Source organism: Hippichthys cyanospilos, chromosome 13 (genome assembly GCF_059441005.1).
Source record: "Hippichthys cyanospilos isolate Australia breed blue-spotted pipefish chromosome 13, RoL_Hcya_1.0, whole genome shotgun sequence".
Classification (NCBI taxonomy): domain Eukaryota; kingdom Metazoa; phylum Chordata; class Actinopteri; order Syngnathiformes; family Syngnathidae; genus Hippichthys; species Hippichthys cyanospilos.
The window spans coordinates 2,447,249-2,463,455 of NC_142381.1; the positions used below are offsets into that span (position 1 = coordinate 2,447,249).

General features: G+C 43.5%; 1 protein-coding gene across 1 annotated transcript in view; it reads right to left on the reverse strand.

The window, feature by feature from the left end:
• fat4 (FAT atypical cadherin 4) overlaps positions 1–16,207 on the reverse strand; it is a 112,859-nt gene that overhangs the window by 32,635 nt on the left and 64,017 nt on the right. The window contains exons 3-6 of the mRNA XM_088432036.1: positions 14,764–15,025; positions 13,405–13,755; positions 7,329–8,251; positions 4,884–5,058 (exon numbers count right to left, since the gene is read on the reverse strand). Coding sequence (XP_088288162.1) covers positions 4,884–5,058; positions 7,329–8,251; positions 13,405–13,755; positions 14,764–15,025 — 1,711 coding nt within the window. The remainder of the gene's footprint in view (positions 1–4,883; positions 5,059–7,328; positions 8,252–13,404; positions 13,756–14,763; positions 15,026–16,207) is intronic.

A 16,207-nucleotide genomic window follows, 5' to 3' on the forward strand; every position in this document is an offset into this window, starting at 1 on the left:
AGTTAGCTTCTTGCTAGTGTAGCTGTTAGCAAGAAACAATAACTGTTTGCGACAGGAATAAAACCAAAAAAAAAACATTCAATGACTATTCTAATGCCTGTTAAATTGTTGTTGGACGGATTTGAGCGGTTTGCAAAAGCTGTAATTTGAGGTTTCCAATTGAGACGTTATTGAAGAATACCGTAGCCCAATAATAGGCGACGAGACAATTGCGCTTTCCGTTCGCTAGCTAATTCATTTGCGGTTGTGTTTTTTCTCGTACTTATTCATCACCGGCGTGAAAACAATAAACATCAAGGAAAGTCTTGAAAATTCCCACTCTGTTTCTGTTTAACGCGTCTTTCTTCAACCCGGAGAGATGGCCAAATATGTCAGCCGCCACTTGAAGAAAAAAAAAATAAAAAAGCAATGTGCATATACAAACACTAAGAATATAAAAACATGGGCTTTCTCTGCAACCATATCCACCATAATGGGCATGGGTTTAAAGATTTACTCCAGCTTCTCTTTAATAAATGTGCCCGAACGCGGTCAGGGCATGTCAGTGTGCCCGCAGGACGTTCTCACCAGCGCACACACACACGCGGACTAAAAACGCACCAGGAGCTCAGAAACAACATCGTTTAACTCTTTTCCATGCATTTTTTTTCAGGCTTTTACTACGTCCCCTGTAGTTCACGCGTACAGTACTCTCATGTTATTTCTGTAACTGTCGGATTCAGGTACGTCGTTAATTTTCTGGTATTTTTGTTATCTGCCGGCAGATATGCCCGTTGTTGGCGATAAAATGTAGTCGTTTACTCAGGAATGCTGTAAACATCTTTTCCCATCAACAAAGGCGACCAAATGCGCCGCTTGTCTACAGTCTAGTGCACAGGTGTCAAACTCAAGGCCCGGGGGCCAGATCCGGCCCTCCATGTCATTTTTTGTGGCCCGCGAAATGCTGATTTGACTTCAAGTTTCTGGCTAAAATAGCAAAATTTGCAAGTTGTCTTTAACTTGTAAAAATCTGTGGAGAAAATACAAGCATTTTTTAACTCACAATCAGTTTTTGCCGGCCTCTGATTTCAAAACTTGGTGCGTGTTTTACAAAAGATTTGACTTCACAGTCATACTGGCCCTCTGACAGAAACTAGAACTACAATGTGGCCCATACTAAAAATGAGTTTGACACCCCTGGTCTAGTGGTTTTCAAACTGAGGCCCACGGCGATGTGAGTTGTGGTCCGTAATATACACGGCGGTACCGTATTTTACCGACGGTTGGGTGCACCGTATTATAAGGCGCGATATCGAGGAACGGACCTATTTTAAAATAATTTGATATATAAAGCGATCCAGGTGAAAAAACGATATCTATCCATATATAAGACAATTACAACGGTCGATTTTTGAGAAACTTGAAAGATTTGAAGTGAGTCATGCGGTCAGAAAAATGTGATGAATTATGACCGTAAATTTCAAACTAGAAGGTGCAACGGATTATGAAACGAAACGAGAAAATTTCGAACTAGAAGGTGCAACAGATTATAAAACGAAATAAGAAGAATTCAAAAGGAAATATATTTTTGTCCTGTGTAGGTTGCACCAAACTATAAACTGCAGGTTGATATTTCTATAAAGATGCTACATGAAAGTTTACATTTTTTTGGTTACAGCAACATGATGCCTTCAACACACACAGAACATACCTGCACTTTTGGAAATAAGAGCGACACAAATAAATTTTCAACAAACTGACACACAGTTAGAATACTGCACCAACACAACAGTAATGTGCCCGGCCGCGTTTGCAGTAAAACAGTAAAGCAGCAGCTCAAACTCAAAATAATTACTTTGATAGCTTCTTCTTCTGTCTCCTTTTGTTCACTGGGAGATTGCCCCCTGGTGGCTAGTAAAAAAACACCTGCAGATAAGCCACATTATACTATAAGCGACGGGGTTCAAAGCATGGGAAGAAGTTGCATCTTATAATCCGAAATTGACGGTATTTTGTATCACTCCAAAAAATTCCCCTGTCCCAAACATTTCAAGGACTGGCCGAAACCGTGCGAATGAATTTGAAACTCGATTAGGTAAAGGTACATTCCCATAACAAATACACGGTAAGTTATATCAGCCAGCGTTACTGATTCCGAAGAGGCCCTGAACATCTCAAATTAACACGGCTGAATTATGACGGCGCAAAATTCCCATGACCTGGGGCGACACGGAAAAGACGCTATGGAGCATCTACGACCCGAAAGGTCAATCTCATCGTCGTCTCGCGCCGGTATCGCGTCGGGCGGGACGGTTCGTCTTTTGGGCCGAGATCTGGCACCGAGGGGGTAAGATAAAAGCCGCCTTGGAAATGTCATTCGCGGTCAGGAACGAGGCGCGTCAGCCTGCAGACGCGGAGACGCGTCTTTTGCGTCCACCTTTTCTGCCCGTCGCGCCGAATCGCGCGTTGGACTCCGAGCCCAGGCCTCAAAAATGCGAGAAAAACACTGCTGGATAATTTAAAGCGGGCTCTTGATTATGGGTTTTTCGATATTTGGATATTCTAACCCAAATCCTTTTTCTCTCTGTCTCTGTCGCTGTCTTTCACCAACATTGTACTGAGAATGTCTTGTCAAAATATTTTGGAAGCGCTGTCAAGGGCTCTAAATTTGGACTCCATGTGAACAGTGCAAAAAAAAAAGGAAAAAAAAAAACGGCGTCCAGCGCTAAATTAGTATGTTCACTCGTCGGGCAGTTCTGTCCATGTGGCACAAACTTCTAAACACGATTTTCAAGCGAGCAAACCCCTAAATATAACATGAAGAAAGCGTCGGGGGGGCGCGGGCCGGCGTCCGAGCGAAGACAGCGGAACGGGAGAAAAATCGATAGAAACAGCATGAATTATGGATAAACAAAAGTAGAAATCGCATTGCGTCGTCCGCTGCACCCTTGTCGGGATGCGGCTTTGTTTGAGAATTTCGCTGAATTTGCCGCTATTGTTTGAGAATTTCGCTGAATTTGCCGCTATTGTTTACAACAGCCCCTCCCCTGCCCCTCCCTCCAAATAAATAAATTACTCACTAAAAACCACACATGGCAAGCCAATCATTTGATTGTCATTGAGCGGTGGTTCATGAATTCATTCAATTGAAATTTGGCAGATTTTTACGTTTTTTACCGCACTATAAGGCGCGCCTTCAACGAACGGATTATTTTAAAAGTCACGAGATCGTCATTTTCTCTGCTTTTTGGTCAGAAACCGGAGTTTTTAGTCCAACCAATCCATGTTATATTGCTTATTACAACCGTATATTCTGCACTATAAGGCGCACCGGATTATAAAGCGCGCTGGCGTATTTTTAAACAGTTTTCATACATAGGGCGCACTGTATAATAAGGCGCATAGAATAGAAGCTACAGTAGTGGCTGTGGGCTGCGTTATTCATCCACTAGATGTTGCTGCGTCAAAGAGGATGGCAACAAAACAATTAGATAAGTCAGTCAAACTTTTCAACGACTAAATCAACACGTTTTTAAGCGCACAAATAGCATTCATGGACAAATAACGTTACCTATTAAGCCACCAAATGGTTCCAACATGCTAATGTGGCTAACAAGTGCCAAGTCGTTGCGACAACGAACGTATTTTCCGCACTATACAGTAAGGTGCGGATTATAAGGCTTCAATGAATGGCTAATTTTAAAACTGGGCGCATTGTAAAGGCGCATAGAATAGAAGCTACAGTAGCAGCTGGGGTTGCGTTCCGCATCCACTAGATGGAGCTGAATATTTCAGCTTTGTGTATTTTGACCTTGTATTGCCAAACAATGTTTTATTAAGACATTGAGCAACTATTTTAAAAAGTAGGGAGGGGAAAAAAAAACATGTTTCGTTTACAGATAACATAACTGTTTTATTGTTTTTTCCATCTTTATAATAACAGTTGTTATTCTTGTGATGGCCATTAATAATGTGAAAAGCTTCATTTAAAACATTGCCTGTAGTGTTTTATTAGGGTTTTATGATAGTGACAGTTGGACCTTGGAACAGTTTTTTTCCATTTTTCCTTCTCCGCTGATATCTTCTATTTATGGGCTGTCACCGATTTGAAGCATCGAAACGGAGAATGTGATAAATCGGGTTCCACTAACACAAAGTCAAGATTAAAAACAGCCATTCGGAGGGGTAAAAATAAAATCCCGCCTTTTGTTCTTCGAAATTTACGGTGCCACGGCGAGGTCGTTCAAATTTAGACCCCGTCAAGCAGACTTTGATCGCACGCCAAAAAAACCGAGGAGTCCCCTCATTCGACGCGGCGGGGATGGTCCGACGCAAAGAATTCTCGCCGACGCCTCTGCGCAGTCCGAAATACGGCGCATGTCCAGGAATGAAACAGAACCACCCATAGATCACGACAACTATGCCGGAGTGGCTTTGGGGTAGTGGTAGGGGGGGCAAACATATACTTAGCCGGGGCACCATGTGATTTGGCTGCATGTGCGCATTTAACTGCACGTTAACCGGCCTCCGAGCAATAACAAGTTAAGCTTTTATCTGACTAAAACAAGCCCCACCGCCATATCCAAATAAACCCGAGACGCGATCCGCTCAAAGCCGCCCGATGGATTCCTAGGGACGGGATCGTAAAAAAAAATACCCGCTGGTTTGCGAGCTAAAAACTCTCCGATGTTTTGCTTATCGGCCCACACAAAACGAATCCTGCGCATGCGGCGAAATCAAAATATTTGTTGACGCCGCACGGGTTTTATGATCTCCTTTCTTGGGTGATCTGCAAGTATGTCCCAGCCCCAAGTAGATAAACCCAATCACCCGTCCAAAAAAAAAAATGCAGGAATGAGTAATCTATTCTGCCGTTGCTAAGACGCACGGAATTCCTGACTTACCCGAGTCGGTGGCGGTAACCAGCAGCACGTATTTCCCTCGGGCCTCGCGGTCCAGAGTGTGAGTCAGACTCAGTTGGCCGCCGGACGACAAGCTGAAGACGCCTTCGTCGTTGCCGCCGCTCAGCATGTAGCTGAGCTGACCGTTGGCGCCGTGGTCGTCGTCCCTGGCGACCACCTGAAACCGAGCGAGGTGGAAGTTTATTCTGGGTCTCGGATCCATCAAAAACAGTTTTTTCTCTGAAACGTGGAAGTGTGATTATATTTATTGCCGCCGATAGTAGGAGCGAGGTTTGGGAAGCGGAGACAAGGCATTAAAAAAACTATGGCGAAATCCAGTCCTCGAGGGTCGGTATTCGGCATCGGCTTGAAAATGATCCCGGTCAACTGAAGCAGGTGTGTTTGAGAAAGACGGTTTGAAAAAATGCAGGATACCGACCCTCGAGGACTGGACTTTGACACCTGTGGTCCAAACATACCCGTGGTTAAATTTCACCGGTTTGTCCGTTTTTATTTTCCCATAAAAACTCCTACCCAAGTGGAGATTTGCCAAAATCTCTGTACCAGTATTTTCGCACGAAAAACTCATCAACCGGATTTACACGTTAAGACACTGAAGTCCTTTCTGATTGGACAAAATTTGGTGAAACTACTGCCACCTAGAGGCTTGGCATGCTTGTGAATGAATAAAAGCGCACTATGCACATTTATGTAGCAGCAATTTCTTTTTTACACAGGAAAAGTGGAGAATTTTTCGAGTTTACAGTATACCCTTTGTACGTGTATACAAGGCCTAAAACAGTAAATGATAAATTATATATTTTTTTAAATTGGAGGGGGGGTTAGGGTTAGGGGTTAGGGTTGGGGGGGGTTGCCCTAATATATACCTGTCACATTGACATGGTAAAAATATCTGTGACTAATTGAGAGACTGAATTTTCCACCAGAGGGTTAATTTCATCAGCGTTACCATAATTGTTGAGGGCAGGAAGTTCATTACTTATTCAATTTGTCCAATCAGATTTTCTCTGGGAATCGGCGAAAAGCGGGAAAAAAAAAAACCTGCCGATTCCCAAGTGTTTGCAGAGAAGGCGGACTCTCGAAATCAGCCGTTCCACTCCATTTTTACATGCGGCTCATTTAAATCACCACGGCGGTCATGAGCGTAATGACTTTTGCGGTGCGCTTAAGCCAAGCCCGCATATTTGGTCGCAATCCTGCCGAGCCCGAATCGCGCGGGACAAATTGTAGTCTTCCATCATTAAATCATGGGTTCGCTCATGTTTTTTTCTCATGACACGCGGTCAGAAGAAACGCCACCGGTACCGATACCGCTCGCATACCTGCCTTTATTGAGTTAGGTGCGAGAAATGACTTGACGGAATTATCTCATTTCAAGTCTCAGGACTGTCATTCAAAAATACGGCAATCAGACACTGTGTCTGTGAATGTTATTGATGTTCTAACAGCTTAACGTGATTGCTAACTCGGCCGATTGAAGCTCCGTTCAGAGTCTTGTGCAGAAAGACAAAGTGGATCACATCGGACTGTTCCCAAAACGACTGTTATCTAGACTTTTCCCTTGGACGAGGATTGCCGATAGATGGTACGATCCGCCCTATAAAGAGGCCGGTTAGGAGATCGGCCGTCTGCGGTCCACTTGGTTGGAATGTGGGATGGTTCCTGCCCAATGGCTTTCAAGCTGCGGGCCTGGAAGGGGGCTCCTCCCACCTGTGGTACCTTCTGGAGGTTTCTGATTTTCCCCTAATTGGGGTTTTTGAGTTTTTCCTCCTGGGAGCTTTGACAGGGGAGGCTGTTGTGTACCTTACACCGAAAAGATGTCTCTGGATGACTTCTTTTTTCCAAAGAAGTCTCCACATGACCTCTTTTCATCTGTGAAGCCTTTTGAGACTTCGGTGATTTAGGGCTGTACAAATAAAATTTGATTGATTGATTGACTGAAGGACACTGATGCGTACACATACTGCACGTACACAGAAATTGTACAAAACCCAAACTTCAGTCGGTCCCCACATAACCATGTCTACGCTAGTCTAGCCTGGTTAAGTCATGTCTCCAACATGTATGTCTTGAAATTTGTGCTGATGTACGTCTATGTTTTTTTTTTTTTTCCAGGCTTATGCTATGGCCCCTGCTGGGGGTATGGGTGAAGTCTTGTTTTTTTCTTCCTCCCCTCCCCTTCATGTCCCTCAAGTTTTTCTTTACTCATCTAAGACCCATGGGAACCTCTTATTACTGTAAGTCCCGACGGGTTTTTGCTTGTATCCCTCTGTTGGTCATTTTCATTGTATGCTTCTAGAACGGTTCAAGCCTGTTCAGTTTTGTTTCCTTAAATTTGTGCGGGTGTAATGACGATAACTAAACCTAGAAACGTTTCCATAAGTAAAACCAAACATTTGACAAAACCTAGTAAGTAAATCAAGTCACCTGCAGGATGTTGGTTGGTAGATCCTTAAGGTTCTCCTGAACGTTGACGGTGTAAGGCGAGAGCTCAAACAGGGGCAAGCAATCGTTGACGTCCAGCAACACGATGTTGACCGTGGCGCGGTCTACCCGCGGACTACTTCCCCGGTCGGACGCTTGGACGACCAACGAGTAGGACGACTGCACTTCGCGGTCAAGCGTCCTGGCCACCGACACCATCCCCGTGACCGAATCCATCCTAAAGTCTCCGTTGGTATTGCCTTCTGAGACGGAGAAGCGGATTTGCCCGTTTGTACCTTCGTCGGCGTCGGTAGCAAACACCTGGATGATGTCCGTCCCGGTCAAGGTGCTCTCCTCGATCTCAACGTCGTAGATATTTTGAGTGAAGCTCGGCGTGTTGTCGTTGACGTCCAGAACCAACATGGTCACCTCCATGGTGGAGGACAACGGCGGCTCGCCTTTATCGGTGGCGACCACCGTCAGAGTGTGGTTAGCGAGCTCCTCTCGGTCCAGTTCTCCGATCAACCGAACGTCCCCGTCGATGGTACCGATGCTGAACTTGTTCCCGAAAGGTCCCTTGAGAGAATACTCGATGTAGCTGTTGGGCCCGCTGTCGGCGTCCGTGGCCCTGGCGGTGAACACCGAGGTGTCCACCGGCGTGTTCTCCTGGATGTAGGTCATCTTTTGCGAGACGAACGTCGGCGGGCAGTCGTTGACGTCCAGGAGGATGACGGACACCTGGGCGGTGCTTGTGAAGCGGCTCATGGGAGGCGGAGCCAGGTCGTTGACCGTGATCACCAGGTTGTAGAAGGACTGCGTCTCCCTGTCCAAGACCTTCTTGGTTTGCAGGACTCCTTCTTTGGTGAGAACAAAGTGGTCCTGCGGGTCCCCTGAAGCAATTTTGTAGAGAAGCTGTCCATTGAGACCTGCAAGACACATCATGGATTCATTAATCTGATTTTTGGGAAACGATGATTTCAATTAGGGCTGTGATGTTCGGGCTTTCATTTGGGAGATGATTTGAAATTTTATAACGCGTCAAAAAAACGTTCAACTTAGTTCTATTTACTTCCTGTGGCAGCTGCGAACTTTGCAACGGGAGCCGTCAAAATTCATCGACTAATGGACTGTCAAATTCTTCGACAGCTATTTTCAGAATTGAGTTTCAGCCAGAAACTTGTTTATTTGTGTTTATTCAAAATCGGATATTTGCACATTTCGTAACACCGGGAACGACCAATCATCACTCGTTCTGGTTGGTCATGTGACAATCCTATGCTGAAACATGATTGGAATGGAATTCAAGTCATTCAATCCCAAAGACGTAATTTTACGTTTTTGTTTTTTTTCCTTTTAAGTATTGACATTCCATCCCAGTTTCTGATTTATTATTTTCACAAACTTTCATGTGTTAGTCTAAAGGAATGTTAAAAAATGACTGATACTAAAAGAGTTAATTATCGATAAAATATTAACTTTTTTTCCGGCTAAATAAGTGGACTATCCCTTTAAGTAGTTAGTAGTTATTGTAAATGTCTTGTCCAGCCCTCTTCCACATTTGCAAAATCTCGATTTCACTATTTAACTCATTTTCAAATCTTTGCTTTTTAAAAAGACAAATTAATCAAATAATTGAAAATATTGAGTTTAGATTTCTTTAACCTTTTAATTTTTGAATAAAGGACATGACAGAAATATAAATACATCAACGGGTGACAGAATAATCTCGGGTCATCTTTTTTTTTTTTGTCAATTGTGTTGACATAGCATCTTTCAAATCCGACACAAAGAACATACGCGGCAAAAAATAGCTTCCAAGGTTCCGAATGGGAAGTGGATGTCTGCGTCCCGAAAAAAACAAAAAAAACCCCGCAAACCAGGAAACCACTGATTGTTTTCGGTGTCCGGACGTCAGCCAAGGTTGTTTTTGTCTTCTTGTTTGTTTGTTTTTCCTGTTTGCAAACGAAAACCTTGCCTTTTTCTCGTCATCTCAGGACCAGCTTTTGTCCTTCAGCTGTCCCCCCCGGCAAGGGAATACGACACGTGAGGAGAATAGAAATTGTGACTGTAAAAGCACCTGTCGAACTGTAACCGCACACCGGTATCCTAAATGGTCCAATGTAAAAGATATGTTTATGGAAGACCATTCACCAGAGTTTCAGCTATTTGTGTCCATTTTTAGACAATTTATGGCTTTCCCAAGATGTCTTCCAAATGTCCACCATTCCGTTGCAAGCAAAGCTGTACTCGTCGCTTTTACACACTCCTCTTATTTTTGCTGCGATGGCAGTTTTCAGGGTTAGGGTTTAGTACCCAGGTGTGAAACTCCAGTCCTCGAGGGCCGGTATCCTACATGTTTTCAAAGCTTTTCCCCTCAAAAACACCTGATTCAAAATCATTTCGAAGCTCCCGCAGAGCTTGCTAATGAGATAATTATTTGAATCAGGTGTGTTGGGGAAAGAAAACCGGAAAACATGCGGGATGCCGGCCCTTGAGGACTGGAGTTCCACACCTATGGTTTAGTATGTAGTAGTAGTAGGTAGTAGTAGTAGTAGTAGGTAAGAAAAAATATGGGTACGCATCTTTTTGGGTCACCCTGTATTTAGCTCCCGGGCCTAAATTTGGAGAATTTGCTTCAACTCCATTTGATTGGAATTAAAACAACGCAGGCGCAGGAACATTACGGCGTACGTTTCGTTTTGCGTCGCTTTAATTACGCCGAGGGAATTTCGAGATTACGGAAAATAAAATGACAAACCGCGCTCTTATATGACGTTGGATTACAAATGAGCCGGATAAAAAATGCATTGTGCGGGATGGTGGAAGGTCAAACATGTTCCGCCGCCGTTCATTGTTCCAGATGACGTCGCGAGATATGCTAGATGTGCTTAGATGCACGGTCTGGCATCCATTTCCACAAATTGTGGACGCACAACGGCTGGAACTCCCCCGCTCTCGTCTTTGCAGAGTGGAAGATGCAATCTTGGGGGGACGGCGAGTAGTTATCGGACAAACAAAGAGCTTCTGGATGCGGTTTTTACAATAGGCACATTAGTTAAGCGACCGCGCAATGATTGAACGCGGGATTATAATTAGCGGCTTCAAACGATAGATCATGTCGCGGCGTCTGTTTTGTTTCGTTCCAAGATGGCACCACGTAGGGCAGCTTCATGTTCCAATTGATTTGCTCTTGATTTGAAAACAAAAATGTACTGTTATTGTCGCCGCAAAGTATGAAATTAGATGAGAAATTAGACCCTGTTAAAATCTCATGTACCACTTTACATGCCTTGGCGTACTTTGAGAATTACTGCCGTAAGGATGTAAAAATTCGCTGGTTTTTAAAGCTTAACAAAATAAAGGCATGCAAAATTTGGCAAAGAAATCACTATGACGTAATTTGGCAATAAGTTGGTTCATGTTCCGATCAATTTGCTCTCAGTCTGAAATGGAAACTGCATTGTTCCTATCACAGCATAGTAAAGTATTAAATTTGATTTGCTGATAACCACAGAAACCCTAATAAAATCTCATGTACCCCATTAGGTGGTGCCTTTACGACACCTATTTCAAAACTACTGTCGTGAGGATGTTTTTTACAACGAAACAAAAAAAGGCATGCGAGGTTTTACAAAGGCATCATCATGACATAATTTAGCAATAAGTTGAGTCATGTTCCAATCAATTTGCTCTCAATTTGAAAAGAACATGGTATTGTTGCCGATACATACAGAGACCTTGTTAAAATCTCATGTACTCCTATTTGAGAACCACCGCTGTAAGGATGAAAAAGTCGCCTGTTTTTCTTAATAAGTTGATTCGTGTTCCAATCAATTTTCTCTTCATTTGAAAAGAAAACTGTACTGTTCCTGTCACGCACCCCTTACGTGTTTTTACGTACCCCTATTTGAGAACCTCCGCCTCAAGGATGAAAAGGTTCCAGTTTTATTTGTTGTGTTTAGTGATATCTCTTCGTGTATTGTATTTATTCCCTCCAGAAGAAATTTTACATGACATCTATTTTACTCTTGAGTCGTCTGCTGGAAAATCGTGTCACTAATGGCAACGTTCATCTGCGCAAAACCTAACAAAAGCAAACATGGAAAGGAGTCACTGTACAAAAATTGAATTATACGTCATTTTGTTCCAATTAATTTACTCTTAATTAGAAAAGAAAAAAAATGACCATTTATTATCATGTTAGATTTGCTGATATCTGCAGGAACCTCGTTAAAATCTCACGTTCCTTCACGTACCCGCGGATCCATTCTCTGCGCCTTCGCTTTGGCGTCAAAACAAACAAGCAATAAATTCCCGCTATGTCGTCCGTATTTGCAACTCGAAAGGCTGAAACGATCTCAAATTGAGTACGGCTCATTGAACTCAGAAGCGCAGTCATGGGGAAAGCATCCGCACCTTCCCGGGGAGAGCGTATTTACAGTACACAAGTAATCCCTTATCAAAGGCTTCCATCCCAGTTCGGGCGGCGCTGTCCAAAGACGAATGGGGGGCCGGGTCAAAGGGCAGGGCTTAGGAAGCGCTAACAATGGCCTCGTTTTATTTGGGTAGTGGGAACGGGCCGCTATAGGTTTTATGAGACTGCGGCAGGAGGACCGGACCGGGAATGTAGGTCACATTAAGGTCCCGGTAATTACGGCGGGCTTGGCAAAAGCCACTACCTGATCTCACTCTTAATCACATGGTGTTGTATTTTCAAAGGGATGTGATGCGTGACGCGAGGTTCCGCTGCCGCGATATATGATGCGTGCACGAGATGAAATATGAAGTTGTGTACAAAAGGACCACGTTTCCCAATATGAGCTCCGTTGGTGATCCGGTCGGGACGTATTCTTATTTTGCGATTATTTTTACCGTCTGCCCTCGGAACATTAGTTATGAATGCCACATCCGCCCGTAGCGAATAGGGGGCTGGATGTGCTGTGGTGTTTGTTTGGGCACCAAAGTAGGGTTTAATTTAATTTTGACCACAAAGAGACCACAAACATCAAGATTCCTGGAAGCTTTCATCCAGACAAATGGTCCAATTACAAGGACAACTTTGAATAGATTACATGAAGAAATCAAGGAAGGCAAAGTGGTTAATTCATGCTAAAACTGGAGGGGAAAAGCTGACCAAGTCGGGTAAGTCGTTTAAAAGTAAGTTGAATAAAAATTGATCTTGTCACTCCACCAGAAGCATGTTAGTGCCACCGTTTTAATAAACATGTTTCTTTTAATTTTCTGGTCATGGTTAATTCAGACTAATGCTACCGGAAAAAAGTTGACCAAGTCGGGTCTGTCAACTTTAAAAGTACACTGAATAAAATATTTGCCTTCAGCTTTACCGGAAGCAAGTTTGTGCTATTGTTTTCTACCTTTCTTGCAAAACTATGCCGTTTTGCAAAAAAACAATTTTAATTTTCTGGTCATGGTTAATTCAGACTAATGCTGTGGGGGGAAAAGTTGACCAAGTCAGGTCAGTCAACTTTAAAAGTACACTTAATAAAAAATATTTGCTTCAAGCCCTACCAAAAGCATGTTTGTACTACTGTTTTCTACCTTTCTTGCAAAACTAAGCAGTGTTGCAAAAAAAAAACAATTTAAATTTTCTGGTCATGGTTAATTCAGACTAATGGTGCGGGGGAAAAAGTTGACCAAGTCAGGTCAGTCAACTTTAAAAGTACACTTAATAAAAAATATTTGCCTTCAAGCCCTACCAGAAGCATGTTTGTGCTACTGTGTTGCAAAAAACAATTTTAATTTTCTGGTCATGGTTAATTCAGACTAATGCTACGGGGGAAAAGTTGACCAAGTCGGGTGGTCAACTTTAAAAGTACACTTAATAAAAATATTTGCCAACCAGAAGCATGTTTGTGCTACTGTTTTCTACCTTTCTTGCAAAATTAAGCAGTGTTGCAAAAAAAATTTTTTAATTTTGTGGTTATGATTAATTCTGACAAATGCTGTGAGGGAAAAAGTTGACCAAGCCGGGTTTGTCAACTTTAAAAGTAAATGTAGTAAATGTCAAAGATAAATGTTAACGTGCGTACTGTATGCCAATTAGCGTCCGTGTACGTACCGTCATCGGCATCACTGGCACTGACGGTAATGATGGCGGATCCCGGCGGCAGGCTCTCCAAAACCGAAGCGCTGTACGCGCTGGTGTTAAAGGCGGGCGCGTTGTCGTTGACGTCCAGGATGTTGAAGTAGACCCGGACGGCGCTGGCCTGTCCCCCGCCGTCCACGGCCTTGGCCGTCAAAATGACGTACTGCCGACTCTCGTAGTCCAGCGGCCGCGTCACGTTGAAAACCCCGGTGACCGGGTTCAGCATGAAGGTCTGATCCTCGTCCTCGTCCTCCAGCGAGTAGGTGACCTCGCCGTTCACCCCTGAGTCAGAGTCGCTGGCGAGAATCGCCGCCACAATGGAGCCTGCGAGACAGTCGATGACACAAAAAACCCTTCAAGGATTCGCTTGTCACCGCCAATGCGATTAAATAAAAACTCAGCGGGGGTTATCGCTAGATTTTTTTTTTCACTACCGATGATTCACTCGCTCAATCTATTTTTTTTTTATAAAAGCTCTGGCAGACTGCCGGTCCTTCACGAAATTGATAAATACAATATACCATTTTTAATGCTCTGTTACTATGGCTACCGCTGAATACTTTAACGGTGGAAAATGCTTTTCATTTCATGTGTATTTTCCACTTTACAGCTTGCGGTCAAAGAATAGAAGGTGAATGGTCGCCAGTCTGTCACAGGGTACACAAAGACTTGTACTTGAGAAAAACTATGAGAGCATGTGGAGACAAAACAAAATCCGGTATCAAAGACGAAAAAAACCACTGACCCGACCCCAGAATTGGATTTTCTGACCACGCGGTCTTCGCGCTGCTATTTTCGTCAATCATTCTGGACCATTATGACCGATTGACGATTTAATAAAAGAATTGAACCCAACAAAATTTGATTCGTGGAAAAAAATAATCCTGTGGAAAATATTGACAAAAATAATAAAGAGCGATTTCAAATCAGCTTTAATGTAAACTTGTCTATAACTTTCTTAAAGGGATAGTCCATCTAAACTGCCATTTTTACCTGTAAAATTAAAAATTTTGTCTTAAAATAATTTCATCACTTTTTAAAATGTAATTAATCCCTTTAAAGTTACATTTTTCAACTTGCTGTCGACTGACATCACCGGTGCTCAAAAGTCTCAAGTGACGACCAATCACGACTCACCTGTTGGTCACGTGATGAGCTGAGCTGTGATTGGTCCTTACCTGAGCCTATAGCGCATGTGATGTCATTTACAGTTGACAGCAGGTGCAAAAGTCTAGTTTTAAAAGTATTAATCATTCACGAAAAAAAAAAAAAAAATTCAAGTGTTAGGCTAAATGATTATAAACAGCGCTGGTCCAAACCCCAAGTTCCTACCCGACGGCGTGTCTTCCGGGATGTCAAAGGAGTACGTCGGGCGCGAGAACTTGGGCGTGTGGTCGTTGACGTCCTCCACGGTGATGTTGAGCCTCATGTCGGACGACTGCTTCCCGTCGTCGGCGCGCACCAGCAGCGAGTAACTGGAGCGCCGTTCCCGGTCCAGCTTCTTGGTGGCGATCAGATCTCCGGACTCGGGGTCAATCCGGAAACTGTCGTCAGCGCCGCTGATGATGGTGTACGTCACCAGTGCGTTCGGGCCCTTCGGGTTACAGGGGAAAAAGAAGTCATCGGTTTAACCCTCCAGCATAAACGGTACCAATTTGGGACCTAAAAAGTTCCCAAATTTTTCATGATTTCATCATGAAAAAATTGGAAAAATTGGAGTTGAAATTTCACGCTTATTATATAATCATGTTAAAGTTCAAAATACAACCGTGCTGCAAATTCTAAAGCGTTGCAGCTTGGCGTACTAAATAATTACGACGCATACGTTCACGGGTACCAATTTGGACATACCCACACTCATTATAATCCACGTTTTTTTCGATGGATGTTAAACCTATGTGTTCCATTGCATTTCCTGCGATTTTTGAACCAAGCTCTTTAGCGGGGGTTGAGATGTTATTTTTTTATCCTACACGAAAACACCGACTTTCTTCAAACTTGTAGTTACTTTGTATGAGTGGGGGAAAAGCGGTGAGCTTGACCCACATTTTCAAGTTGGGTATTTTGCCTTGTATTTCATAAAAAACTACATATGTATGGATAGAGCTCATACCACTGAGTCGTTTAGAGAGAAAAAAAACTCATTAATTCATTAAAAATGTTAGCTATCCCGCCCCCAAAAGCAGGTACCACGATGGTACAAACAGACCTAAGAAGACAAAATCACGCTGCCCGTTTCACCTAGCCAAAACCCTTAGTCGAAACAGGCTAACAATTTCAAACATGTTCTCCGAGTCGCTGCAGCCACAACTCCCGACGAGCTCTTATCTCGATTTTTTTTTTTTCCTAAACGCTTGACCTTGTCTCATTGCATTACCAGAGACCCCTTCTGTGGTCCAGGCGCAATAAAAGCAAAAAAGTAAGAAGGCAGCCGGCGCGAGGCTGTACTCATCTAAAAACCCCGCTGTCATCAATCAGTGTCTCTCGCTCTGGCAATCCCATCAGCCACCTGGGCCGCAGGCCGGAAACCAACGCTCGGGGCTTTGCCAATTAATATTCGTGGCAGGCGGGCCGCAACGTTCTGAGAAAACCGCCGTGAAAAAAAATTAGCTTGGATTCTTTGAAGTCATCTTTTTTTGCAAAGCACGTGATTAAGATCTTACACGCTAACAGCGCTCCGATTCTTGACCTTGACTCAAGTCTGCTTTACAGCCCTCGATAGACACATCATTGGGAAAGGGGGGTCGGGGGGGGGGGGGGGGGGGGGGGTAACCAA